This window comes from Tetrao urogallus (assembly GCF_951394365.1).
Source record: "Tetrao urogallus genome assembly, chromosome: 1".
In the NCBI taxonomy this organism is placed as follows: domain Eukaryota; kingdom Metazoa; phylum Chordata; class Aves; order Galliformes; family Phasianidae; genus Tetrao; species Tetrao urogallus.
The window spans coordinates 192,095,655-192,122,461 of NC_136813.1; the positions used below are offsets into that span (position 1 = coordinate 192,095,655).

Genomic DNA, 26,807 nt, shown 5'->3' on the forward strand with positions numbered 1-26,807 from the left:
ACAAGATGAGAATGTAAAGGAAGAAAGAGGCTTTTACAGCATTGCACCTACAAGCTGCCATTACACCGTTGCAATTACACTGCCATTAACAAACCAAATGCTGATTGCAACAGCAAAGCTTGGAGATTCTGTCTCTTCTTCACCTGGCTCTTTTTCTTTCCTACCAGAAGGCAAATAAAACCAGCTTTGATGCCGTGAGAAGAGTGTGAAAATGCAGGATGCTGTTCAAATGATGCAGTTGGGAAAGTTGTAATAGACCTATCAAAATTTGCCTTCAGGGTTTGATCTCTCCACAAGAATCCACAATGAACAGTGCTCAGTGGTTCTGGCTCAGGCAGTGGGTGTATAGTTCTGTATATTACGAAGCTTTAGATGCACAGAATATCCCAAGTTGGAACAGACCCACAAAAACCATTAAGTCCAACTCAACCACTGGTGATTTCTCTTGCTTATTGCTTTCCTGGGTATTTTCTACACATTATAATATTTTTAAAACATTTAAAATTCTTTGGTTTGTTTTTGCTAAGATTTTAAGTGCACTTAGTATAGCTAGACTAGATGATCTTATCAGTCTTTTCCAAGCTTTATGATTCTATGATTTAAATCACCATTGAGTGTCCCAGCACTGATTATACTTTTTTTATTGTAATTTTAATCACAACTTGTGTTGTCTAGAGAAGTGCTTAAGCCTTTATTCCTGCTGTTGTCCCCTGCATACAACTCCCTTTATACTGACTTTCCACAGAAGCTTCTCTGTTATCTTGTTTATAGCCACAGTATTTATCAGCGGCATGCTCCTCAGAGAAATATCAATCTTGGGATAACTGATAATGTAACAGGAATAATTCCCTGTAGTCAAGTTTTTACACAAAGTAATGTGCTTTTTATTACCTTAGTTCCTAGTTGAGTGATCTTCAGTTGGAAATGATCTTTGGTCTACGTGCTGCAATGTTTTAACTTAACTGTATTCATTGTATTCCATAGGCACGCAGTGGTCAGTACCTTTTGGTTTAGGACTACCAGTTCTCTCTCTTTGGTAGAGAAGAGAGAAGAACGGGCCATACTTTGGAATGAATGAGAAACTGGTTTTATTCCAGCTAGAACATTTTGTAAATCAGTGGTATACTGAAATAATAGCTTAAGATCAGTAGTAGCAGTTTGATTTGCGCAGTTATTGAAGAGATATCCTTGTCTGACCACGTTATCACAAAGGCAATAAATTGGGAATTAAAGCTGTGCCTTGAGGATTGTCAAAGAGAATTTCAGGAGAACATCATCTCCTGAAATGCCAACATTTAGGGTAGGCAGCTTTCTGGACAGGGAATGGTTAACCCTGGGACTTTCAGGTGTCCTCAGTTTGAATATGTCTTCAGACCTTCAAGAAAGGGAGGTAATAGCAGGACAAGGAGAAATGGTTTGAAGTTGAAGGAGGGCAGATTTAGGTTGGATGTGAGGGTGAAGTTCTTTACTATGGGAGTGGTGAGGTGCTGGAACAGCTGCCCAGAGAGGTTGTGGATGCCCCGTCCATCCCTGGAGATGTTCAAGGCCAGGTTGGATGGGACCCTTTGCAGCCTGGTCTAATATTAAATGTGGAGGTTGGTGGCCCTGCCTGTGGCAGGACTGTTGGAGCTTCATGATCCTTGAGATCCCTTCCAACCCAGGCCATTCTATGATTCTATGAAGAACTGATTGCCTTAAGTCTGAACAACCGGCTTGGTATTTGCCTTTTTACCGATAACCATCATCTCCTTCCAAAAATTTCTGATTTTTCCCTACTATTTCCTTACTTTGTGGAACCTCACCAAAACATTTATTCTTATTCAATTACTGAGAGAGAAAACAGCAGTTTAGTGTCATATGAAAATTAAACAAATGGAAATGTAAATTTGGGCTGAATGTCTGAAAGAATTTCTTAATAAGGTTTGGAAGTTTTTTCTTTCTACTGTCATTCATTTGTTTGAGGAGGAAATTTCAGACAGTGTTATCATCATTTAAAAAGTGAGAAGTTGATGTTATGCACTTTCAATGACACGTCTTCAGTTTCTTTTAATGATATTTTAGAAGAGATCTGATGCCATGGAGAGAGAAGAAAGCCTAAGGAAGGTGGAAGTTGTCGGCTTCTAAATCAATCCATATAGCATTTTTAGGCTTTATGTTTTTGTAACGCACTTTCAGCCCAGGTAAGACAGACCTCATAGGCAATTAAGTTGTGAGTTAGAATGAATTAAATTTTCTGAAATGCTTTGCCTTTTTTTTTTTTTTTTTTTTTTAATCCAAATGACTGTCATTTACAAAAGATACTTCATTTTACCCAAAGTGCTTTTCTGTCTAAGGGGAATGCTTAATTGCAGCCACAAATCACCTCGAACGCTTTCATACAAAGATAAAATAAGTTAAAAATTGCGCATCATTTTGAAAACGCAGGTTCTGAATTCAATATGAGATGCAGGTTTCTATTTTTTTTTTTTTTCCTTGTTCTCTTTTCAACTGCTCCATCCTAGCAAGTCATCTTTGCAAAAGCATTCTTTGGGACATCCCAACAACCTTTGTTAGGAACGAAGATAGTTATCATGGCCATCTTCGGAGTGGTTATTATCCAACCTCTGGTGATGCACCTCAGGCTGTGTTTTTGTCCAGGAAAAGCATCTTCCCATTTTATAGGTTTGAAATCTGCGACAGTTACAATATATATGTGTAATTGCTCAGCATTAGGGGAATTTTCTATCCCAAATGGGGCTTATTCTCACACATTTAGAGCTTGTACCCCACAGTACGTTAACCTTTATAGGCTTTTTCTTAAGTTTTCCTGGGTCAGTAAGTGATGATTTTAAATGGGGTTGTTGATACTGTTTCAGGAACCCTACTAAATTACAACTGAATGATTCTTCTTCTAGTAGAATAATCAAAGCAGATGGGATGTGAATCAAAGCTCCAAGGCTTTCTTTATGGCCTATTTTTACAGTGAGCTGTATCTCAGATTTCCCTCTTAAGGGAGTAAAAAGTACAGGATAAAAGGCCGATGTGATGCAGCCTTTCACCATAGCAGTGAAAATTAGGATTATTGGGGTTATGCACACACAGGTATGTCCAAAACCCATTTGAAGAACCGTGTGTGCATAAAGTATTCAGATCTACCTACAGGTTTTCACTGTCCTTACTTTTACATACTCTATCATTAGCCAAAATGCAGTTTCTATTCACGTATGGTGGTTCACACACAGACATAAATGTTGATCTCTGGAACAGCCATGGGTCAAATTGCTTTTCTGACATCTTCCTAGTTATGTGGGTATGAGTAAAATGGGAACATTTTTGGAGGGTACTTTTAGAATACTTCTCTTAGATGACTGTTAAATATATTTATTGTGCACAAAGACTGACTTTTGTTAGAATAAGTTAACCAGGAATTAAATGAATAGTACAGCGTGTGACTGCGAATGTGTCTTCAAAGCAAAAAATAGAGAATATCTGTTAGGTCTTTCTTGCCACCCAGTGCTTCTCGTTTATAAAACTTAATTGCCAACTGAGGCTAGATTTATTTTTAGAAAATTATCTAAAATACTCTTTCTAAGGAGGAGAAGAAGAAATACATTGCATGTGTTAGCAAATTCCAGTGACCTCTTCTTTGGAAGATATTCAGGCTGAGAATTTGCATCTTCACAGTTCTCAATAAGAACTGTTGTGTTAAGGTTGTGCCTTTTTGCCATTTCCCTGAAAATGCACCAAAAATTTGGCTCAGTTACACAGCTTTGAAGAACTGCAGTGCACACAGCTTTGTAAAAGGCTTCTGGTTTGTAATGGGTGAAGCCCCTCGTAGGCACAGTTCTGCCCATAAAGGGGACTGAGCTAAGGAGAAGGACCTTGGAAAGGTGCCTGCTCCCGAGCTAAGGATTTCCTTCCCTTTCAGTGTGTTTTGAACCAAGTCTTCGTCCTCAGACAAGACCAGGATCTGCTGAAAAGAGCAACAGTGCTATTGTGTAGTTAATATGGCATTGTGGACGGCAGGCAAATTAAGGTGACACAAGCTACTCCAATCCTTACTTTCCCAAATCTTCAGTGTTTGACTTTGCATTCTTAATTCTCCTAAGGCATGCATTAAATGAATGTTTTATTATTTATGTTTCTATTAGCTTAATTTATTTCTAATGACATTCTGTGTATTCCTGCTGATACAGAACCTGTACAGTGTATCAGTGTTGCAATGTAATGTGGTCAGAGGATTCTTGATCACTTGAAGCCTTGTAATGCTTGCTCGGCCACCATGGTGCTGTGTTCAAAGGGCTTTTCCCCTTTCTGGGATGAACGCTGAGCTGCACAACTGCTACCTGGAATTCTACAATTGCTGAGCAGATGCTGGGACCTCCAGCAGTTAGGAATTCTGCCTGGTGTAGACATGGTGAGGACAAGTCAACCTTGAACTTTAGCATATAGCATATAGCCTATGCTCCCTACTGTAAGAGTAGCTCTGACATCCATACTCCTTTTCTCTACTTCCATTTCCTTCAGTAGAGATCCTTTGATTAAATGAAGACTTCAGAAATAATCTGTTTTTCATTACCATTATCATTTAATCAAGCTATCTTTGAACACTCAAGCCTCAGGTCGCTCATCCATATCCTCTTGTCCTCCTCACCACACACAGTTTCATTCTTAATAACTTTTCTCTGCTATCAAGTTTAAATCTGCTTTCTTGAGGTCCTGAACATTTGTTATTTATCACAAGTGTTGCTGAGCGCTCATAAAATCCCTCTCACAGAGTCATTGCTATCTAGCAGCTTTCTCCTAATCTGTGATTACTTTATGGTTTGTATCAAGTAAAATAAGGGTATCTTTTGGATTCTTACTGGTATTAAGTGAACTGCTGTTGTCTTGTTTATGCCAAGAAATTAAAGCCTGTTAGAACACGTGAACCGCCAGAATTCAGTTCTCCAATGAAGATGAAATTTGCTGGAGATTGAACCACGGGTCTTCAGGGGAGGCCTGAGATGGTGATTAATGCTGGGTACAAGGAGTCCAACATTCTTGATTACACCTTTTGCTAGCACTGACCTTTCCTGTGGCCTCACACAAGCAATTTAGTCTCTGCTGTGGGAAACACTTAGAAACAGCATCACACCACTGCCTGATAAGAGGTTGATTGTAGATCAGCAAATCTGAGCTCTTCTAGTTTGTATGGGCCATTCTCTTTCTGAAAGTTTTCTTGTGTTTCTGTTAGTTCAGCCATGTTTAAGCACGTGCTGGGTTACAGAATTGAGAGCTGTTCACCTCATTTCACTGAAAGCTGAGATTCATAGATTCATTTGAGTTGGAAAAGACCTTAAAGATCATCTAGTCCAACTCCTTGCAGTGAACAGGAACACCCACATACAGTCAGATCAGGTGCTCAGAGCCCCATCCGTCCTGACCTTGTGTGTCTCCAGGGATGGGGCATCCACCACATCTCTGAGCAACCTGTTCCAGTGCTTCTCCATCATTATTGTAAAGAACTTTTTCCTTATACCCAGTCTAAATCTCCCCTCTCTTAGTTTTAAACCACTTCCCCTTGTGCTATCACAACAGACCCTGCTAAAGAGTCTGTCCCACTCTTTCTCAATAGCATCCTCCCTTATATACTGAAAGGATCAAGTTGCTTTGTCTTCCCCTTCCCATCTGAAAGAGAGATAGTGGTATGTAGTTGTAGGGTGCAGGAATTATAAAAGCTAATTCACTTTTTTTTTTTTTTTAAGTGAGTTCTACCCCATCACGAGCACTGTGTAAATGAGGCTTTAAAAAAACAGGAGAACATTGCAGATTTGTTGGCAGACATGGAAAAATGCAGTAAGTCAGTCAATTGAATGAGGTTCCATCAAACCTGACAGCATTCTCTTAGGGGCATCAGTGATTGTCACTTGGAACTGGTGACATTAAATCTATTATTTCAGAGATAAGCTCGGTGGTGTTCTCTGTGCTCTCTTCCCAGATGACTCTGCAGTTTCCCTCTTTGATAAAGCCTATTCACTCTGTTGATCCATGAAAGCTGGGAAGTAAAGCTGCCACCCTTTGCACTTCTCCCAGTGCAGTATGTCTCTTTGGAGAAGCACGTTTCAAACTCAGTGTAAATGGTTCCCTCCACTGCATCATCCCAAATGTGTCATTCTGCTGTGATGGAGTCAACACTGCAGGGGCATTAGGGAGGAAATTGTTTGGATTTGAAGGAAATCATGCTACTGAAATTGACAGATGCTCTGATAGGAAGCTGCCTCCTCTTGGAGTGCTGAAGGAGAAGGTAGGAAGTTATGGGTTTGCAGAAACAGACCTCACTGAAGTGTGTGGGGAAGAAATGGTTAGTGCAAATTCATCCTTTGTAAATGCTGACCAGTATGGAACTGTTGAAATATGCATTAATTGCCAAAGAAAAAAATTTCTTAGTGAAGAAATGGTGGTGTGCTGGGCTGCTATGTGTGCTGGGGGATCCAGGTTCAAACACTTGCTTCCACTTCTGATCTATAAAACAAAGAGAAAAACAATTCCAGCTCATCCAGGAGTGGAATTAAGATTCAAAAGACTGCACACAGTGATGGAAGGGCAACGCAAATACCATCCATATTTCTCTCTTTTGGATAGAACATCTTAGTCCATTATGACCCTGCTATTCAACACCTAATTATGTAAATATATACAAATTTAAAAGGAAGACTAATTTTGTTGCCTCGAATGTAAATGAAAGCAATGACGAGGTAGTTTCTAGAAGAAACTCCTATCTAGTAAACAGATGGCATCACTGAGATGAAGATATTTTGCAGGAGATGGCAAACATTCTGTGCTAAAATATTCCCAGAATTGGTATGTCGTTCTGCATGCACAGAAATGGATCCTAGAATGAAACAATAACACGTAATAAAAATATAGCGTAATACAGATATGCATAATGCAGTATGATATTGGCATTTATTCCATTGCTTTTTTTTAAATTATTTTATGGTATCTCTAGACTTTGAGCTGTTAAATACATCTGTTTGTTTTAGAGGTGGGGAATTAACCTGTATGAATCAAGTGACCATCCCCAGAAGTTTGCCTTCTCAGAGTGATTTCTGACATCCTGATTTTGTTTAAAAGAAAAGGACTTTCCAGTATGTCTCAAGTAGAGCAAAATCAGTCATTTTGGGGGTTGATAAACAAAAATTGTTCCTGGCTTGTAGATTCTCACCAGTTCCCCATGTTGTCTGTTGTCCTTCTCCAGCCATCAAGTCTGTCTCACCATCTGTTGGCATTATATGCTTTTTTGAAGGCCACCCTATAAACCTTTTCTACTCTTCACACTTCACGTCACAGTCTGTCTTGTCTTCCCCACTACTGGCGCTTGGCTTTTGGGTGTAGGAATCACAAATGCAACCGTCACGTTTTTAACTGCATGGCTGAACTCCATTGAAAGCTTTGTTTCTCATTTTCCAGATTCATCAAGGAGATAGAGCACGCCATGGAGCTTGGCCCAACCAAACAGTGTCCTCTCCGTGAGTTCCTCACCATGTACATCAAGAACATCTTCCTCAATCAGGTCCTGGCTGAGATCAACAAAGAAATAGAAGGAGTCACGAAGGCGTCTGACCCCCTGAAGTTGTTGGCTAATGCAGATACCATGAAGGTCCTGGGTGTGCAGCGGCCTCTTCTGCAGGTAGGAACCAGGGGAGCTGCCAGCAGCTTCCCTTACTGCCCACCTAATGATGATATCAAGTCCTGGGTCGTACCTGAAGGGGGCCTACAGGAAAGCTGGGGAGGGACTTTTTAGAAGAGTGGATAGCAACGGGACCAGGGGAAATGGCTTTAAAGTGGAGGAGTATAGATCTAGACTAGACATCAGGGAGAAGTTCTTTACTGTGAGGGTGGTGAGACACTGGAACGGGTTGCCCAGCGAGGTTGTGGATGCCCCCTCCCTGGAAGCATTCAGGACCATACCAATTATTAAAGCCACTGTGATGACAAATGAAAGCCCTACTGCAAAAGCTAATTTTCAAGGGTTTTGATGCTTGTCTCCATTGGGAGTTCTGGGAGTGCTTGCAGATCATAGGGTGGTGCAGTTGGTCTACACACATGTGCAAACTCCAAAGGAGGAGCAGATATGAGATGTTTTGCCTCCCTAGTGCAGTGTGTTTGTGATTCACGTGGTGTTGTCGCAGCAAGGCAACTGTATTGCTACCTCAGCCAGATAAGAGAGATTTGAGAGATTTGGCTTTGAATTAAGAGTATTTCTGTGAGAAGTCTCTTATGAAACAGCTTTTTAAAGCTCTGATGTGAAGCAATGATAATAGCAATAAACACACATCTTATCCTAACTACATGGGTAATGGGACAGTTCAGAAGCCTCAGAAAAACATCCTGATATTTACTTGTTGCATGGGACTGAAAAGAATGAATTAACAGACTCTTGCTGTGATTAGGGTCGAGCTCTTTTAATCCTTTTAAATAATTCCCTCTTATCTATAAAATCGTCTCTTTGGGAATGAATAATATTTGCAAAGTTCTTAGGCAGCAATGTGTATCTCCCAAGGTTTTTATGGCTTCTTTCAACCTTAGTTTATATCTCTAAAAATGTATGTGTATTTTAATGATGCATACTAGTTGCATTTACTGTTCTCATTGTTATTTGGGTGAACGTCGCTGGGTTTTTTGCATGTATTAATGGTTACTAAAGCTGCACCTGTCTGGGTGCTTTGGGCTTGGGTATGGGATGTTTTTTACAGTGGCAAAGCAAAATTAGATTCCAAGCCCTTAGAAGGGAACGGGCATCTTAAAAGGGGGGGGCAAAACCTTCTATATGTTATCTAAAAAATGTCCACGAGTTAAAATAAAGTTTTGGAGATGCACAGCATCTCTGGACTACATTCTTACAAAGACAGAGCTTTAACAGCCTTCTCTGAAACTCTGCTATCAAAACTGAGGAGTGGAGAAATAAAGCTCTTTGTAAATAATTACCAACGTAAAAATGGTTTCACTGAGCATACACAGCTTAAGTTGAGAACAGGGCAGGGCCCCAAGAGCACTTTATGGCTGGGTATCTCACACTGAGCCCTCTTTTAAGCTTAAGAAGACGGAGTTGATGACATTTGTTGTTTTCTCTTCCCTTGGCACTGCCAATCAGGTATGAGATGTTATAGCAGAACCACAGCAGGGTGGTTATGAAACAACAGCTGAGTATTGAAAGCAACTTTAATGAGAACAGAAGGAGTTTTATAGATGAACTTGAGTGCATCGGTTGAACAATAATAGCAGAGAGTGGGAAGAAACTACAAAATGTGCCCTTGTTTTGCAGTTATTTGCCAGTAATTCCTCAACATTGTGAGTGCCTTGGAGAAGAGAAATAGGCCAAATCTGCAAGACATGCAGAAATCTTCCAAACTTTGATTTTTTGGAAAAGGGTAGGAAAAAAAGTAAATTTTAGAGTCATTCTGGCTTCCATAACAGGAGAAGCATCTGGAGAGTGAAACTCTGAGTTACAATTAAAATCAGAACTCTACTCTTCCATGTTTACAGGGCTGCACTGACGATGTTGTTTGAGGTTCACGTTGAGAGATCTGGAGATAATTAGGCATATTGTGTTCCATTGTGTATTGTTTGCCTTCCTTTTGTTTTCTCTTCTGGGAATTGAAGTGAGTGAGAGCCTGAACTCAGCCTGCACAGGCAGCTGACCTTACTGAGAGCTGAAAATGTTTTACAGTAGCATTAACACACAAGCTTTGGAGCAGGACCATGGAGGTTGTTAACCTCACCAATTTGTTTTGGATTCTTAATGCAGTAATGTATTTCTGTGTGTTGTGACTTGTTGGTAGCCATGAAAATGTATTATATAATAGCAAAGCATTTTCTTACAGTTCATTGGGGGTTGAAGAGACAGAATGGCTTGGAATTTTCTTGTCTAGCCCCTGTAATTTATTTCTCATGATGGATGGAAATCATTATGAACTGGAATTATTCTTGGTCAGAGTTTACACGGTCAGAAGGTCTGCCTGTTCCCAGCATTACAGAAGGGTAATATTGTGCAAGAGAAGAAAAATGGCTGCCTCTTTGAACCAAGTCATCCAAATAGCTCCCTAAAATAATTTTATTGATTTTGCATTAAAAGGAGAAGGGCTATTCTTACACTGACAGTTCTGGAGCCTGGAATCTTTGCCCTCATCACATCATAGAATCATAGAATGGCCTGGGTTAAAAGGACCTCAAAGATCATCTAGTTTCAAACCCCCTGCCACAGGCAAGGTTGCCAACCACCAGCCCAGGCTGCCCAGAGATCATGGATGCCCAGATCACAGATGTAAAGAAAACAAGGTGTGTGCTGTGAGTCATCCTTGCACCTCTCTCCTTAAGCTGTGTTACTTTTTTCTCCCTTGTGTCATCAATGGACGGGTTCATGGTTCAACCACCCACTCCTTCCTATCCTGAACATCTTTCTGAAGCTCCTGCAGCAGGAGCCACTGCTGTGATGTGAACACGACTCAAGCATTTATCAGCTCCCACCGCACAGAGTGATAATAACTTCTTGGTGATAACTATCACTACGTGTTTGACCTGAATTAGCTTTCAGATGAGAGGTTTTCTAGTATCTTACACCACCATATCTTCAGACAAATGCAGTTCTTTAAAAGATTATGCTAAGAAAAGATTGCAGCTGCCCATAGTAAATAGTGCATTTAACAAGGAGGATGTTCTTGTTTCCATTCTTCCAGCCATAAATGTGAAATATTGTAAATTCCTCTCCTTTTACTCAGAGTGACTGAATAACCGTGAAACTAATTTGTTTCAGAATTATTCCACGTTAAACTTTATGCTGTAATTGCTTAAATCAATACTAAATTAGGCTGCAAGCAGCTCGACAGCTTCCCATGGCCTGTTCTTGTATGTTTCATGTCAGCGTGATCAATCTTTCCAGCCAGCTGGTCACAACGAATGGTGGCCTTGAAGATGCATCACCCCATTTCCATCCAACGTGAAGTGCACGTGGCTTCCATCTTTCCACCAGCAGGGCAGGATTTTCTCTTAAAGCATCAGTGTGGCTGCTGTTTTTTATAGCAGAATTATGTCAATGACGGGCCTGATGGTTTTCTGGCAAAGCTCCAGTGGCTGAAAATCAAGTAAAAAACTCCTTCAGAAGTCAGAGCATTCGGCTGTTTGCAGGATAATTGCTTGCTGGAGCTAATTACTTCACTGCTAGCACTGCTTACCCCACGCACAAAGTCATTGCTAGTGACTTTCTAAGGAAGCGTTGCTGGTGGCTTTGGCATGTTTTCTCCCTGTCAGATTACTGGGTGTTAAGAAGAAGAATGGATGCAGTGAGTGGCATTTAAATGGCTCACCAGTCGAGATGAGCGCATGCCTTGATAGCAAGTGGGTGTTATTATTTATTAGTGTAAACAAATTAGCTGTCTTTTCAGTCTGGCTTCCAGCGATCAAAAAGCCATTAAGGAGTAGGCCTGGCTGATCAGTTGGATTTTTCCCATTCGAGGACAAGCGTGGCTTTAGAGACACCACCTGTGGTGCTGGTCCTTGCGTTTCACCTGGTTTTCAGCAACATGGTGTCTGAAAAAGTGCTTTGCAGGTGTCTTCATCTCTGCGAAGACTGACCAAGTCAGCAGCAGCGGCATTGCCAGCTGAACCCATGTCACGAATCTTCTTTTTCACTTTGAATAGATAGACAAAATTATCTCTCTGTGGGAGTCTGAATCTCCCTGTTCCTTTAAATATTTCTTTAGATAATTCTTCCTCTGGGGGAAACGTTTAAAGTACTTACTGCCTTTTGGGGAAGGCTTTATGAGGCTCCCTTGTAAGTCATATGCAGATGTGCAAGTTCTCCACTGAGGCTGATCGTGAAGCTGTAAGTTATATAAAAGCAATTGCTAGCTTTAGGCAAACCATTATGGCAGTGCTTCAATTTATTTTAAAAATCAAGCTTAACATTTACTGAATGTAAAGCCTAGGCAGGAGATGGCTTTAAGTTGCACGTAGACATATTGGAGCAGCGTTCCTTGCAGGCAGAATTATTTTCTTCCTCTCCAGATCTGGAAGAGCAGAGTCATCTTGCACAAAGCATTGTATGGCTGTGTCACATTGGACCCAATGTAAGCAGTTGCATGTTTGGGAGCTGTTGGAGAAAGTCCAGAGGAGGGCCACAAGGATGATCAGAAGGCTCCCGTACAAAGACAGAGCTGGGCTTGTTCAGCCTGGAGAAAAAAAGGCTGTGGAGTGACCTTGTTGCAGCCTTCTAGGACCTAAAGGGAACCTACAAACAGGAGAGGAGTCAACTCCTTGTAAAGATAGATAACAGCAGGACAAGGAGAATGGTTTTAAGTTGAAAGAGAGAAGTTTTAGGTTGGGTGTCTGGGAGAAGTTCTTTACAGAGAGAGTGGAGAGGTGCTGGAACAGCTGCCCATAGAGGCTGTGGATGCCCCCATCCATCCCTGGAGGTGTTCAAGGCCATGTTGGATGGGGCCCTGGGCAGCCTGGGCTGCTGTGAAATGGGGAGGTTGGTGGCCCTGCATGTGGCAAGGGGGTTGGAGCTTCATGATCCTTGAGATCCCTTCCAACACTGGCCATTCTGTGATTGTATGATTCTGTGATTTGAGATCTCTATGGCCTGTCATTAATCCCTGCAATCTCTGGGTGTCTGTTCCATTGGCAGGTGCAGTGTTGCATTGGAGTTGGCCAGAATCCATGTAATACTTGTTTATTCATTACTGAATGTAGGCTAGCATACTGTATCTCTCATGGTTCACAAGACTCCACACGAAGCCGATCTTGGCCATATAACTAGCGATAGCACTATGAGAGAATGGCTTCAAGTTGCACCAGGGGAGATTCAGGTTCGATGTTAGGAAAAACAGCTTCTCTGAAAGAGTGATCAGGAGCTGGAATAGGCTGCCCAGGGAGGTGGTGGAGTCATCAACCCTGGAGGTGTTGAAGAAAGTGATGTTGTACTGAGGGGCATGGTTTAGTGGGAAATATTGGTGATAAGGGGATGGTTGGACTGGATGATTTTGGAGGTCTTTTCTAACCTTGGTGATTCTGTGGTTCTATATGGTGTTGTCTAAAATGTATGAGAATCGCTTTCCAGTTTGAACAAACATTTGGAAGCAAGTAAAATCACACCTTATCTACCTGTTAGAAAGTAACGATATAGAGAAATGTGAAAAGCCTGAGTCCTGATGGCAGGCTGTGAGAACTGGGTAAAGATGATCATGGTCCTTCCTGGAACTACCAACTTGCTCTGTTCACTTTGCTAAGTGTCAACCATATGACTACAGTTTTTTGCCCATACCTGCTCAGATTGGTTTTGAACTTCATAGATGATGTCTAACCAGTATTTCCAGGTATTTAATAACTATTTTTTCAATATGTACGTATGTGGTATCCTAGGATCATAGCTCTGTTAGTGGAAGAAGGTTGGTCTCATCCCTCTGGACCTCCAGCCCGAAACCAGACACTGATCAGTGGCATGTAAGGTCAATAATGGTGGGGGGTTTTTTGTCAGAACCACAGGTTGTTTGGGTTGGGAGGGACCTCCAGAGCTCAGTTCAACTCCTGTGTTCAAGCAGGACCACCAGAGCCACTTGCCCAGGAAGACTTTCAGTAAGTCTTGTTAACTTCCAGAGGTGGAGAGCATCTGGACACTGGTTCAGCACAGCCCTGAGCAGGTGGAGCTTAAGGAGCATTTGGACACTGCTCTCAGACTTAGGATTTGGGTTTTGGATGTCTTGCATGGAGCCAGGAGTTGGACTTATGACTCCTTTCTGTGATTCTGTGTCTCAGAACTGCATTAAATATGAAACAGATAAAATAACCCAATGTCCACATTACATCCTTCACACAACCACAGCCTGTGGTTGTATATTGGTATGTGTGATGTCTGGTTTAAATCACTGCAGTGTTATTAAAGTGTGCCTCTCCGTTTGCGTTACTAGGGTCAGTTTAGCTACTATGATCTTGTCAGTACTAGAGATAAAAGTGTCTGTATAGCAGTTGTACCAATGAGTCTAATCAAAAGATGGTATGGGAAAAACAGATCGGTTAATAAAAAAAGATCATCCAGTCTTGTCTCTCAGCAATTACAACGTGCTTTTCATCAGTAAATCTTTAATGCTTCTTCAAGAATTTAATTGGTAAAGCTTGCTATTCAAAGGTTGTCTGGCCGATGTGACTTTCTTTCTAAATCTCTATCTTTGTAGGGCATCAGCCAGCATCATTCCTATGGTCCAATACTTGAAGGTGATTGAATTCATCTCATTAGCTTCCCTTGCTTAGGATTGTTTCTGCTGGGTTATTTTAGATGATGGTCCAGGCTGGGAAAGCTGTATTTCTAGCCTGAAGCTCTGGGTTTGAGCAAAAGCAATAACCATTGCTCTGAACATCTTTGAAACGGGCAGCATTGGGTCAGAAAAGCACAACCTCCTGAGCTGCTGGTGGTGAGAAACCCATCTGGAACAGGGTCAAACTTTGTGTTTTCAGGGCGGGTTGGAGGGGATAGAGCGACTGCTGTCTCTTTTGATCTTTCTGCAGCAGGATTTTTTGGTGGACAAGCAGAAGAGAAGTAATGGTTTCTGACACGTGTGCTGACAGGGACAGAACCGCATTAGCACTCTGTCAATCTGATCTTCCAAGAGCTGCCTTTGTTTTTGAGATGTATTTGACTTTACCAGCCATCAAAGGCATCCTCAGTTTTTGGTCTGCGTGGGAAGAGGAGCAGCCAGCCAAGGGAGAGATGGATTGCTGCATGGCCAATGTGATTCCATGGAGATCAAGGGAGCAGAAAGGGCTCTGGGCCCTCAAGGTTACCCTGGGAACTGGAATGGATGCAAAGAGAGGTTGAATTTGCCACTGTGAATTTTCTATGTCTTTCTGGTTTTTTTCTAGACATTGGTCTGATAAGTGGGGCTCCAACCAAAGCAGAAAGAGAAGTGCACTCCATTTCTTGCACACTGAAGACAACAGAAAACAAAAAGAGAATTAAAAAAAGAGATAGGTGGCATTATCTTCTTGGCCTCAAAGATTGACATCTCACTGGCATATCCTGTCTGTGTCATTGCAATTCCCTGTACACCTTCTGGATTAGTCCTGTCTCCATAGATGCACTATATTGAGCTGGAAGGGTTTTTATTACATTTCTTTTGCTCCTGAATTAATGTTCTTCCTAGGGTGATGGGAAGAACTCTGTGCATTGTCTGCCTTCCCTTTTTCAATTTCTTTTGATAGGATTTTAATTTTAAATCCTGCACTCATCACACATACAACTATTTCTGCTTGGCCAGAAGTCAACAGGAGTATGCAGTAATTGAAGATTATGGGATATGTACCAGCGTAGTACTGGGAATGCCTGTAAAATACCAAGTGCATCAGATTGGCTGCCATCAGTGTGATGCAGAGAAGCTTCTTGCAGAGTTAACCCCTTTGAGGGAACTCTGTTGTTCTAGGTTTGTCTTCACCCAGAACCACATGGCAGTTCATTGAATAATTGCTGGACTGATAAAACCACTGCAACTTCCCTGTTTTGCTCTTTTTTTTTTTTTCTTTTCTTTTTTTTTTTTTTTTTTGCAGTCAGCTCTTTCAAAAGTTGGGAGTAAAACAAATATACCTACCCCAGACTCAGCTGCAGAGTTGGATTGATTATTTTAATTAGCAAAGCAGTCTAGACTCCTTCACTTGTAGTATTGCTCCCATACATCCTCATTTTCCCTCACATGGCTGAGCCCAGATTGCTGGTGTCAGAAAGAGCCCCTTATCTTTATGTCCAGAGGAGAAGCTGTTTGGCTTGGCTGCACTTCTGTTTGTTTAGACCTTAAACTTCCCATTTCTTGTTTGTAACCTCATTAAGCCTATAGCATCCATAGCAGGAGAGTATGTCCCTAGGATGCAGAGGTAGAATTGACCTCATTGACCTAGGGGTGCTTCCAAAATTAGGTGTTGAAGGTCAGATACAACAACCACAAAAGCTCTGCTTCACCCAGTTTTCCATTTCTCTCTCCAGCTACCTTTCTTCCAGTGTGTTTCTTCACCTTAAATCAGTATTTGGATGTTGCTAGGGTTGTTTCAGTGATGGATGACCTTATCTGCAATGTCCAGAAGGCTCGCTTGTAAGTATATAAGGCAAAGTCTGGTGAATTGCACTTAAATAAGAAATGTATCACTATGAAACCAACAGCCCTCTAAGATGTGGCTCTGGGCAGCCTGGTCTGATTGGTGACCCTGCACAAAGCAGGGGGTTGAAACTCTATGATCATTGTGGTCCTTTACAATCCAGGCCATTCTATGATTCTATGATTCTCATTCTTAACTGTCTTTTCACTAGGGAAGTTTCATTGCTTGCTTTTCTAAACTTGGCAGTGCTGGAATTTGGGGTGGTTTTCTTGACTGTCTCCACACCTATTAACTCAGGGTAGTGTCTCTTCATCACAACAGTGTGTATTTTCTCCCTTCTCTTTGCTTGGTTTGCTTTGTGCATCCCGAAACATACTGTAATGCAGTCCCAGGCAATGCATTTTATAGTTGACTTCCAGAGAAAGAACTTTCCTGCATTCTTGCTGGGCTCATTGAAAGTCACATTCTTTTTTTTTCTTTTTCCTGCACTTGAAGCCTGAGTCCATTTCACTTCGGAAGAATAACACGTAATTTCTCGTTTTTGAAATGTTTTCCTAATCAGAAGTGCTGTATGAGAAGAGCCATCGCATTTTAAATAATTGATGGCTACTTTATTAAGTTGTCAGCGCTAATTCATCCTCTTTTTGAAGTGCTTGGGTGTTCAAGGGAGTAATCTTTTTCCAAAGTGCTTATTTTTTGAAGAAAAGTTCATTTTTATAATTACTTTTTTTTTTCTTTCTTTCTTTTGCAATGGTGTGTAATTGTAGCTGTGTGGCATTGGGGTGGGATGAAGCACCTTCCAGCTCATGCGGGCTCTAAAATGCCTTTATTACCATTTTTACTGCTAATTTCTCTGCCTCCCTCCTTTTGCCGAGCTTTAATTATACCTGTTTTAAAAGTGCATTTTGAAATGTGACACCTAGTTCTCATAGAGAACAAAAGAGAGATTAATCCATTGTTAAAAGGAAAGGTAAAGAAGCTATTTTTCCTTGTCAGGGCCACCCCTCCCTGACAAGTCCCTTTCAGTGGGAGGACTGCAGAGAAGGAGCTGTGATTTTTGAAGGAAGGGGCTTGTCAACAGAAGAACTGAAAACCAAAAAACAGATGCATGGATGCTGTGATCAGAGCTTTCTTTCTTGCACGTGGGTTTCCCCTCTCCCCTCCACTAGCAGAGAGAAGGGATCTTGCAAGAGTGTGTAAACTTCACTAGCAGCTTAAAGGTTAATAGCACTCTAACTCACATCTGAAGGAACTGAGAGAAGACAGTAATCTGTAAATAGTACCTTGCTGTTGTAAAAAAAATCAGTTTTACACACACTCACAAAGCGGAATGGCAATATTTCTCTTTCTTGCTAATGATCTGCTTTAGTGCTGTATATTAATTATATAGTTAATTAATTTAGTGTGTTTACTTGCATCAACTTCACCCTACAGAAGGTGAAAGCTCTTCCCTTGCATTGCAAATGTGATGGACCCATATGGGAGCTCTATGAAGTTCTTGGGTGCTGCCATGTTCTGCAGCCTCAGTTGTGAATATTCTGGGCCTGACCCAGGGCTTGATGGAGAGCTGGAAACATTAAGGTTGGCTTTTCTAATTAAAGCATTCAGAGACCTCATGTGTCTGTTAAGAAAATTGATACATGGAGTGAGAGCAGAGCAGAATGATACGCTATGGGAGAGTCCTACCAGGGTCTGTGTTCTATTTTAATTAATTAAGTGCTAATTATAGCTGCTGGAAAAGGTAAAGACAAGAGAAAATTGAAAACATTGAATTTGTGAAGATGATATCCCAAATTCTGATCTCAGCTGACCTTGAAGTCAATGGAGTTACATGGGATTTCTTCCAGCACAAGTGAGATGAGATCTATCCCATTAACTCTAAATAATTTCTGTAGTCAGTCGTTTTAAACATAAAAGGGCAGGAAAAGATATGTCCATTCAGCTGCATCCAACTCCTGTTTGCATGAATAGCATCAGCCTCAACAACCTCTTGAGTTGCATACAATTAAAAGAAAAACAGGCTTGAACGTGAAGCAAACCAAACATTCAAGCCACCGGGGGAGCTCTGCTTGTAGCAAAAGGCTTGTAGCAAAAAAAGCTGAGATTTCTCTGCTTGACTGTATGATTTCTCCTTGAGGAGTTGTGTCAGAAACTATTTTAAGGGCAGGTTGGTGACAGGTTAAAGACCCTTTTTTTGTATTAACGCAGCGTGTCGTATTAAATTCCTGCTCTGTTGTTTTCCATTGCACTTTGCTGGAAACAACACGATCTCAAATTTCCATAGCAGCTTCCTATTCTCTTTCCAGCCACTGTGATATTTCCACCCATGACACAGAAAACCTATTCACCCTTAACTAACAGTGTAATTTTGGTTTGCCTGCTTCGTTGCTTAGATGGAATTACCTGCTTTCTACTCATTTGTCTCAAAATCACTTCAAGTAGTGTTACTCTGGGGGTTGGAACTAGATGACCTTTGAGATGCTAGGGTTAGTTAGGTTAGTCCTAACCTGGTCTAGTATAAAATGGGGAGGTTGGTGGCCCTGCCTGTGACAGGGGGATTGGAGATTCATGATCCTTGAGTTCCCTTCCAACCTGGGCCATTCTGTGATTCTATGAGATGTCTTCCAGCCTTAGGGAGTCTAAGGAGCATTTAAACACAGCTCTCAGACATGGGGTTTGGATTTGGAGTGGTCCTGTGTGGAGTTGGGAGTTGGATTCAGTGATCCTTGGGGATCCCTTCCAACCTTCCAGTCTATTCTTTGATTTTCTGAATAACCACAAGGTCACCATAGTGACCAGCAGAGCTGTGAGCATGCCCATGGCTTCCTAACTATCACAGCATCTTCAAAGAGTGGACCACGTTACATTTCTGATGTGTCCCTGCTCTGAACAGCACCAAATGTTTCGGGCCCATAATTATAAAGATTTTTAGGCCTTCCTCTGAATCATCTGCGTAGCTACAGAGGATAAGATGAATAGCTAATACCCCCACTGGAGGCATTCAAGGTGAGGTTGGATGGGGCTATGGGCAGCCAAACCTGGTGGGAGGCAACCAGCCACAGCAGGGGTTGGAGCTCTCTGATCTTTAAAGTCTCTTCCAACCCAAACCATTCTATGATTCTGTGACACTATGCTTGGAAAGCAAGAACATGCTGTTAGATGAGGGAAGAATATCTGTGACAAATGGGCTCAGGCAAGCAGGATCTACCCACTGCTGAATGTAAATCAATAAATAGCTGGAGGATATCAGGGCTTACTTGGTCTTCTAGGTTCTTAGAAGTAATTTGGCAACACTTGCATGGCTTGTCAAGCCAACAGAATCTTGTTTAATTGAAACGAATCGCCTGTCTGTACATAAATGCATATTGAAGTTCCTGTATCGCAGCCTCAAACTGGTAATACAGCATGAGCATCTCTTAATTGTATTCGGCATTGCTTTTCACAGCTGGGCTGAAAAGTGGCCAGAAAAGCTGCTATCTATCAAGTCAGGTATCAAGTGAAGAAGAATAAGTACTCCTGCTAATTTTTACATTAATAATTCACCACAACCATAGCACTGGAGATATAAAGAAGAGTCAGAAAGTTTTGAACAGAAGGGAAAGACTTTTCAAATTGAAGTGTTGATTTGATAGTGAGCTACTGCAAAGAGCTTAACATATGAGTTGTTATGCTCAAGCAGATCTGTTTGGGTATCTGGAAAGTTGTGAGCTTTGCAAATAAACTCAGTTTTTTATATAATGGGAATGAGAGCTCTCGAGCATTAAACAACACAGCTTTAAAAAGAGGAAGGCATTTATCAGCACCTTCGACTCTTTTTTTTCTCAGTGTTGGTCTCAGACTAATGTTTACATCAGCATTAAAAAGAAAAGAAATGGAAAGAAATAGTCCTAATGGAGCCAAGAAAGCACAAATTCATGGCTGATGTGCAGCTCCGTAAGTTAGTGCTCTTACTCTTTTATACTTGCATTAGAAAGGAAAAGTATTTGGCACAGCTTACACAGTGATGCCAGATCTGCAGTAGCACAAAACTCTCCGAAAATGGTCTAAAATGCACGTCAAATCAGAGAGTATTTCAAGGGGCACAATATTTCAAGGGACACAAGGATCATCAAACCCAACTCCCAGCTTCACACAGGGCCACCTAAACATGAAACCCTATGTCTGATGGCATCATCCAAACACTTCTTGAACTCCAGCAGGTTTGATGCTTGTACACGTGTTCATTTGTATATTTTCTGATTTTGATACATACAGTATTTATGGGAGGTTGAGCTTAATCTTTGAGTTGCTTCCATGCCACATGCCTTTCTTCCAAGCTGTTCCCCAAAATCCCTTTTTGGTGTTTTTGCAGCTTGGCTTTTCTCTGTCAGAGTATGTTTCCACCTTGTATCATTTTGCTTTGATCCATCTTTAGGTAATAAGAGAGGTTGTTTTCCCTCTGATGAGGAAAATTATTTTAAATGTTTTTCTGCTAATAGATGAGCAAGTGTTGAAATTGATGTAATGAAATAATGATATCTCCTTGTGAGCAGCGGTGAAAAACAAGCTCCTCACCAGACTTTGCATTTTGCTTCCAGGTTTATTCCCTTTGCACTTCTACTCTGCTCTTAATAATCAAACAGCTCTTGAAGGCATAGAGTGGCCACAAGAAAATAAGTCCAGTCTGTCTCCACCCAGTATACCCACACCAACCTCAACCACCAATACCAGTTCAGTACTCTACAGCTTGCTTTTGCAGGTGCTGGTAGATATCATTGCCTCTTCCCTTCCTCTTTTCTTCCTCTAAAGCCCCAGTGACTGGTTATAACTTGTAGCAGTGCAATAATTAAAGGTTATTTATAGATCATTCCTCACTCGGCTTCTTTTAGTTACATCATTTCTTGCTTCAAGAAATAGAATTGAAGGTGAGGATGGCTTGGTTAGCCAATGGGGGGATTTTCCATGCATCAGAAGTCTCAAAAGTCCTGAAACCATTCTGCTGGGAAATAAATGATTTGTTCAAGATGAGTATTTTTTACCAGAGTAGAGGACAATAGGTGAGAAGGCAGCGGTGTAGTGGCTGGCAAGGAGCAGAGCATCTTTGGCCTAGGAAGCTGCTCCATTCCCATCCCCACCATTGATGTTTTGCATATTCAGCACTTCTAAGAAACTTCTAAAACTCAGCTTTGGATCCACGTTGAGAGATAGCATTCACTGGACTGGAGAGGGGAACGAAAAGAGACTCAGAAACAGCCTGTTGAAAAGTTCATGTCAGCAGAGGCGGGGAGCAGGTATTTACAGAGCAACTTGACAGCTCTGTTTGTCATACAAGCTTGGGTCAAAATCAACTTGTTTGCTTTTTTTTTTTTAACATCCAATTCAAGGTGCTGACTTTGAGTTGCATCCGTTGCTGGGAAAAAGAAGGAGCTGATTTTCTTTTGTTTGATATTCTGATGGCCCCTTGTGGTTTCATGGAGTTAGACCATGTAGACGAAGTCTGATGTGGGAAAAAAATTGTGGCAGAATGTTGGACAGCTGCTCTTAAGTCTTTGCTTTTGGAGATTTGATATCCACAGGTGAAGAGGCCACAGGGAATAATAGAGGAAAATTTCCAGAGATGGATATGAATGCAGAAGGACGTTATTTGGCAGCTGACAGCCTTATGCTGGTTGACTTTTGATGAGAACATCTGCTCCAGAACATAACTTAAGCTGTCCGAGATCTTTTCTCTGACTCTCCTCCCACCTCGTGTCAGACAACAATTAAATCCACAGCTGCTTGCTGCAGCCACATCATTGCAATAATTAAACATAAAGATCATTTATAATGAGCATTAGTTCATGCCCCCAAATTACTTTTCATTTAATCACATAAAAAGGCATTTGCGTTTACGAGTTGTCTGTTTTAAGCATCTTTATTATGATAAAAATATCAGTCGTGTCACAATTAAAAGTATTTTTCACACGATCCGATCTTCAGTCAGAACTGTATGATTCTACGTCTGCTCTCTCTTTGCTTTCCTATCAATTTGTGATAATCAATCACATGAAGCCTCCAGCATCCCTCTCATTTATTGTTGTGTACCACTCTCTTATGAAAGAAAAATGAAAACAGAAAGAGCAGAGAAGCTTGAATACTGTAATTGCTTTTCAACCAATTTTAGTGAACTGCTGTAAGAACAAAATGCATGAACATTTAAAAATATGTTTATGTTTCCAATTCATAGCAGAAAAAGTGCTCAGATACCTTTTCTGCTGTCTTCTGAAGTAGATATCCTTGGCACAGCAAATTATTAAATGGATGGGGGTAGCATTTAGGGAAGGCCAATGGAAATTGGTCAGTAAAAGCATACTTTCTCCTAAACCTTTTGTGTCCTTTGCTGGAAATGGATTGGCAGCATTTTCCTTGGTTGACTGTTATAAATTGGTTGTGTGCAGTATACGCAGGGTCACAGCACAGGGTGAAACCTTCACTTTCTTTATTCAGAGTTTATTCTGGGACTTTACTTAGCTGAGGGGGTCTGTGGAGGCAAGCATTTGGATTTGTCCAAGTGTCCAGCATTCATGAGCAGCTTTATCCCAGCGCCAAGAAATGGTAGAGTACGTATGCTCTGGTGATGGCCATGGGTATACACAGTTCCTGGAATGGAGATGAAAAAGTTGAAGAGTGAGATTTGAGGTTAAGGCAGAGAATAGAAGGGATTATATATTTCTATAAATGATGGATTGCTGCCCAATTTATAATTGTTCATTTGAGTCTTCTCTACGATAAGGAAATTCCAGGAATGGCTCAAGAGCCTGAATGTTGAGGGCTTGCCAAAAAAGCAAAAAAAGAGAGAGAAAGATTTCAAGCAATAAGAAACTTTCTAATACCATGACATGTACTTTGAGGAATCATAAAATAGCAATTCTGAAAATCCATCAGCAGAATATGGTGGCTCGTGGCTCATTGGTGCTTGTCCTTTGTGAAGAGGGAACTAGGGAAGATGCAGGGCTTCAAGACTTAAGTCAGTGTCTACTGGAACAGCTCAAGATTCGAGTGACTGAAGGTCAAGCTCAAGGGTAAGGTGTGTTGGCAGATGAAGGTGGATGAGGCAGGCAGTACATGCCAAGCAAACGTTTGCCCAAAATGTGTCCATAAGTATTATTTTTGTGAGTGCTTGCATCCATATTCATTTAACGTAGGGAAAATGAGATTTCCATGTCTCTTATACACCCTTCACATTTAAATCAACCGTGCCAGAAAAGGAAGATTGAATGCATTGTAGTTAATGTGGCTACATTTTGTGTAACCACAGAATTACAGAGCTGGGTTTTCAGAATTGTGTTGTTCCGAGTGATTATTTTTAATGTATTTATTAACATGCTGATGAAATTTCTGCGCAGCTGTTTGAAAACATTTTATGAAACTGGTAACACTGTGTGAGATGAGGTAATGTTTTGGTTTCCATGCTTCTGATTTTGTTACAAACAAACCAAGAAAAAGGCGTTTGATGTGGATTTTGTTTGCATTTGCCAAGTACGTTTGTTACTTTGCCTCACAGCTCAAATAACATGACAGAGGAACAGCCGGGGGTCCCAATGGGAGTAGGGCAACCTCATATCTTCGAGGGAGCCCCTGTATCACTCAAGGAGTCTCCAACGGTGGAGAAAATGTATTCAGAAAGACTTTAGGGACACAGAAGCACGTTCTGGCTGGTTGGAGCAGATGAGCCATCACTTTGCCCTGGTATAAAATCACCCACCTGTCTGAATGGCCTGGTGTCCCCTGCTGAAGTGGGGTAATGAGAAAGGTTAAAGCAAGCTATAAGTCTATTATATTGACACCTCTGTATTTTTTCTCCTTTTTTCTTACTCTTCTAGAAAGCATAGTTGACTCAGGTGTATTTCCTGCAAGAGTGGTTTCTGCCCAATATGATCTCACAGGCAGCAGAGCTTCTCACATTTTCCACCATTCTAACTTTATTAAGAAAATAAAAAAGGTCTTTATACCCTCCTATATTACTTGCCATGAGTGTTAACATTCACAGTTGGTTATGACAGTGCAGATTGGGCCAGCATCTTCTGAGAGCCCTACTAAACACGTGGCAGCAAATTAAAATTATATGGCTGAACAAGTTCCTGCCCCCAGCCATCTGCCCCCTCCATTTGATGGCTGTTGCTTGAAAGGTGAGGATATCAGAACTGCCTGTGAATCCGTTGCTGAAAAGCTCTAGTTTTCACATGATATTTTCAAGCAGACATAACCTAGATATCAGTTTATCTGAATTCTGTGAAGGTTTAGGTGCAGATTCACAGGTAGGTGAGATGCCCCGAGGTCGTGCTCTTTAGTGGAGTGATTTTAGTCTGTGACTTCCTCTCAGCCCATGAAGATTTTGTTAAGATCCATGCTGCCATGTGTTCTGATGGGAGCAGGACACAGCTCCTCAGAAATCAGGGTTGTATATCCCATTTTGGAGGTGGTCAGATTGGTGTCCTCCTCCTCACTCATATTCAGCCTCAGTACTTCTTAGAGATTATTTTCCAATTCTATCCCTATCAGTTGTTGAACAGGTACGGTTGTGTGGCAGAAGTAGTACTGTAAAGATCTGGGAGCTTGGCATCTGATTAGTCTCTCCTAGAAGTAGAAATTTGGGAAGGAGACTTAGCCATTCTTCTTTTCCATCTTGAAATGGTCAACAAGAATTGCTATTGAGTCTGCTGGAAAAAAAAAATATATATATATATATATATATATATATATATATATATATAAAGGAGAATCTTCCCTGTTCATTAGGTTTCTTCGTGGTTTCTGATAGTTCAGCTCAATCCCTACATGCTGTGTGCAATATTCTTTCCAAATCACATTAAGTCTGACAGCTCTGGATTGCCTTGATAGATGTGTAAACGGTCGGCCCCGTTGAAACATGTGCCTTGCTGATACCTCCTGTCGCCAAATCTAATCACACTCTCATTACACATAGAATAAAAACTATTTGCTTGTTTCAGTTTTGAATTGCCAGCTGTTAGAGTTCAGCAAGTTGTGCAAATAGATCTGATATTTTTTCCTCCAGGCCAGATTTGGAAGGGTCATGAAGTCCTGGTCTTTGCCATCAGATGCACAGCATCGCGTAATCACTTCTCAGAAACATTCTATGTCTGTCTTCAAAGAAGTGTTTTTCTAGTGCTCTACCATCCTTCTGATTTCTAGCATAACTGATAGCCAGGGTTCATACAGGCTACTGAATTTGGTCCACCTGAGCTTTGCTATATTTCACTTCGGGCCCCACTGGTGTAGTGGTTTGGAGGTATCTATAGTGGGTCTGCTCAGAGGCACTCAGCTTTTCTGCTGGAAAGTGGAAAGTTTTTTAAAAGGAGTCAGACTTATTATAAATAATTTCCATCTTCTTTCTCAAAAATGTGGTCTTAGCAACAATAAATTGGTAGGACTTTCAGTGATAAGGAATGGTTGATTTTCCCAATAGCTGAACTACTCAAGATTGAGCACTTCTCTAACTAGCTGCCCAAGGAGGTTGTGGATGCCCCATCCCTGGAGGCATTCAAGGCCAGGCTGGATGTGGCTCTGGGCAGCCTGGTCTGGTGGTTGGTGACCCTGCACATAGCAGGGGTGTGAAACTAGATGATCATTATGGCTCTTTCCAACCCAGCCAATTCTATGATTCTATGATCCTATTCCTCAGCATCCATCAGAAAACACTTTCCCACCTTAGATTCCTCAGGTGTGTCAGTGATTGTGATGATTCATGGGAGAAGGGGACACAGGAGAGAGGAAGAGATTTCATGTGACATTGGGTGACAAACATACTGTGCACGTTCTCTTTCTGTCCTGGCTCCCAGGTGGGGTTGACTTTTTAGCATTGGCTATCTGCACTGAACCAGCTCTTCGCTCTCCTTGTTCACAGCTTAGAAACAAATAAGAGAGTGAGAAAGGGCCTCTATTTTAGATGTGACACCCTTTGATCAAGTACAGTAAGACTGTATGGGCAGGACCACAAAAATCTCTGCTGTGTCACCAGTGCTACTTTGTTCTGTTCACAGTATTCATGATGCTGAATTCACACAAGCCATAAGCCATAAGACTCTCAGACTGTCTGAAATGGGGGTGATAGAGTAATATTTTTCCTGTGTGTAATTGTGTGATCCAGCATTGGAGCACCCTTCACTGTAGGAAGGCAAAAAGGAAAACATCTTTGCAGCCCAATAAGGCCGTGTTGGTGATTTAATAGCACAAGTCTTATAGTACAAGGTTTAATTCCCGCTGCCATTCATGAATAATCCTCCAGATGGTGGTTTCTGTTGACGTGGAAGTTCAGAATTTACCAATACATATGGGGCTGTTTTATTGAAAAACAGTTGCGTATTTAATGAAAAAATTCCTGCCTTTTCCAGATATGGTGCTCTGCAGCAACAGGCAATGATTCTATTTGGAGAAGAAAACTTGTAAACAGTTGGGCCAGTAAGCTGCATTTCTCAAGGGTACATGGTCTGTTGTTTGTGTAAAGGGGAAATCCTTGGATTTTGTAACACTGCCTCTCTGCTTCAGCCTTCTGCATCCTCCACATGTCGAGGAATGACTGATACCTGGTGGGATCCACTGGATGTGCTGTCAAGAAAGGAACACAGGGCATTATATACTTTAGTACAGGCTCTGTCATGATAATTACTACTTTTTCTTCCAAGAGGCCTTCAAACCCTTTAACATTTCTGTGCTCTGTTTTCTCATCTATAAAG

General features: G+C 41.3%; 1 protein-coding gene across 1 annotated transcript in view; it reads left to right on the forward strand.

Annotated features, from left to right (window-relative positions):
• The window catches only part of EXOC4 (exocyst complex component 4), a gene marked incomplete at both ends in the record, with an annotated part of 395,210 nt that overhangs the window by 282,487 nt on the left and 85,916 nt on the right, over positions 1 to 26,807 (forward strand). The window contains one exon of the mRNA XM_079535213.1: positions 7,432 to 7,651. Within this exon, the coding sequence (XP_079391339.1) occupies positions 7,432 to 7,651 (220 nt within the window). The remainder of the gene's footprint in view (positions 1 to 7,431; positions 7,652 to 26,807) is intronic.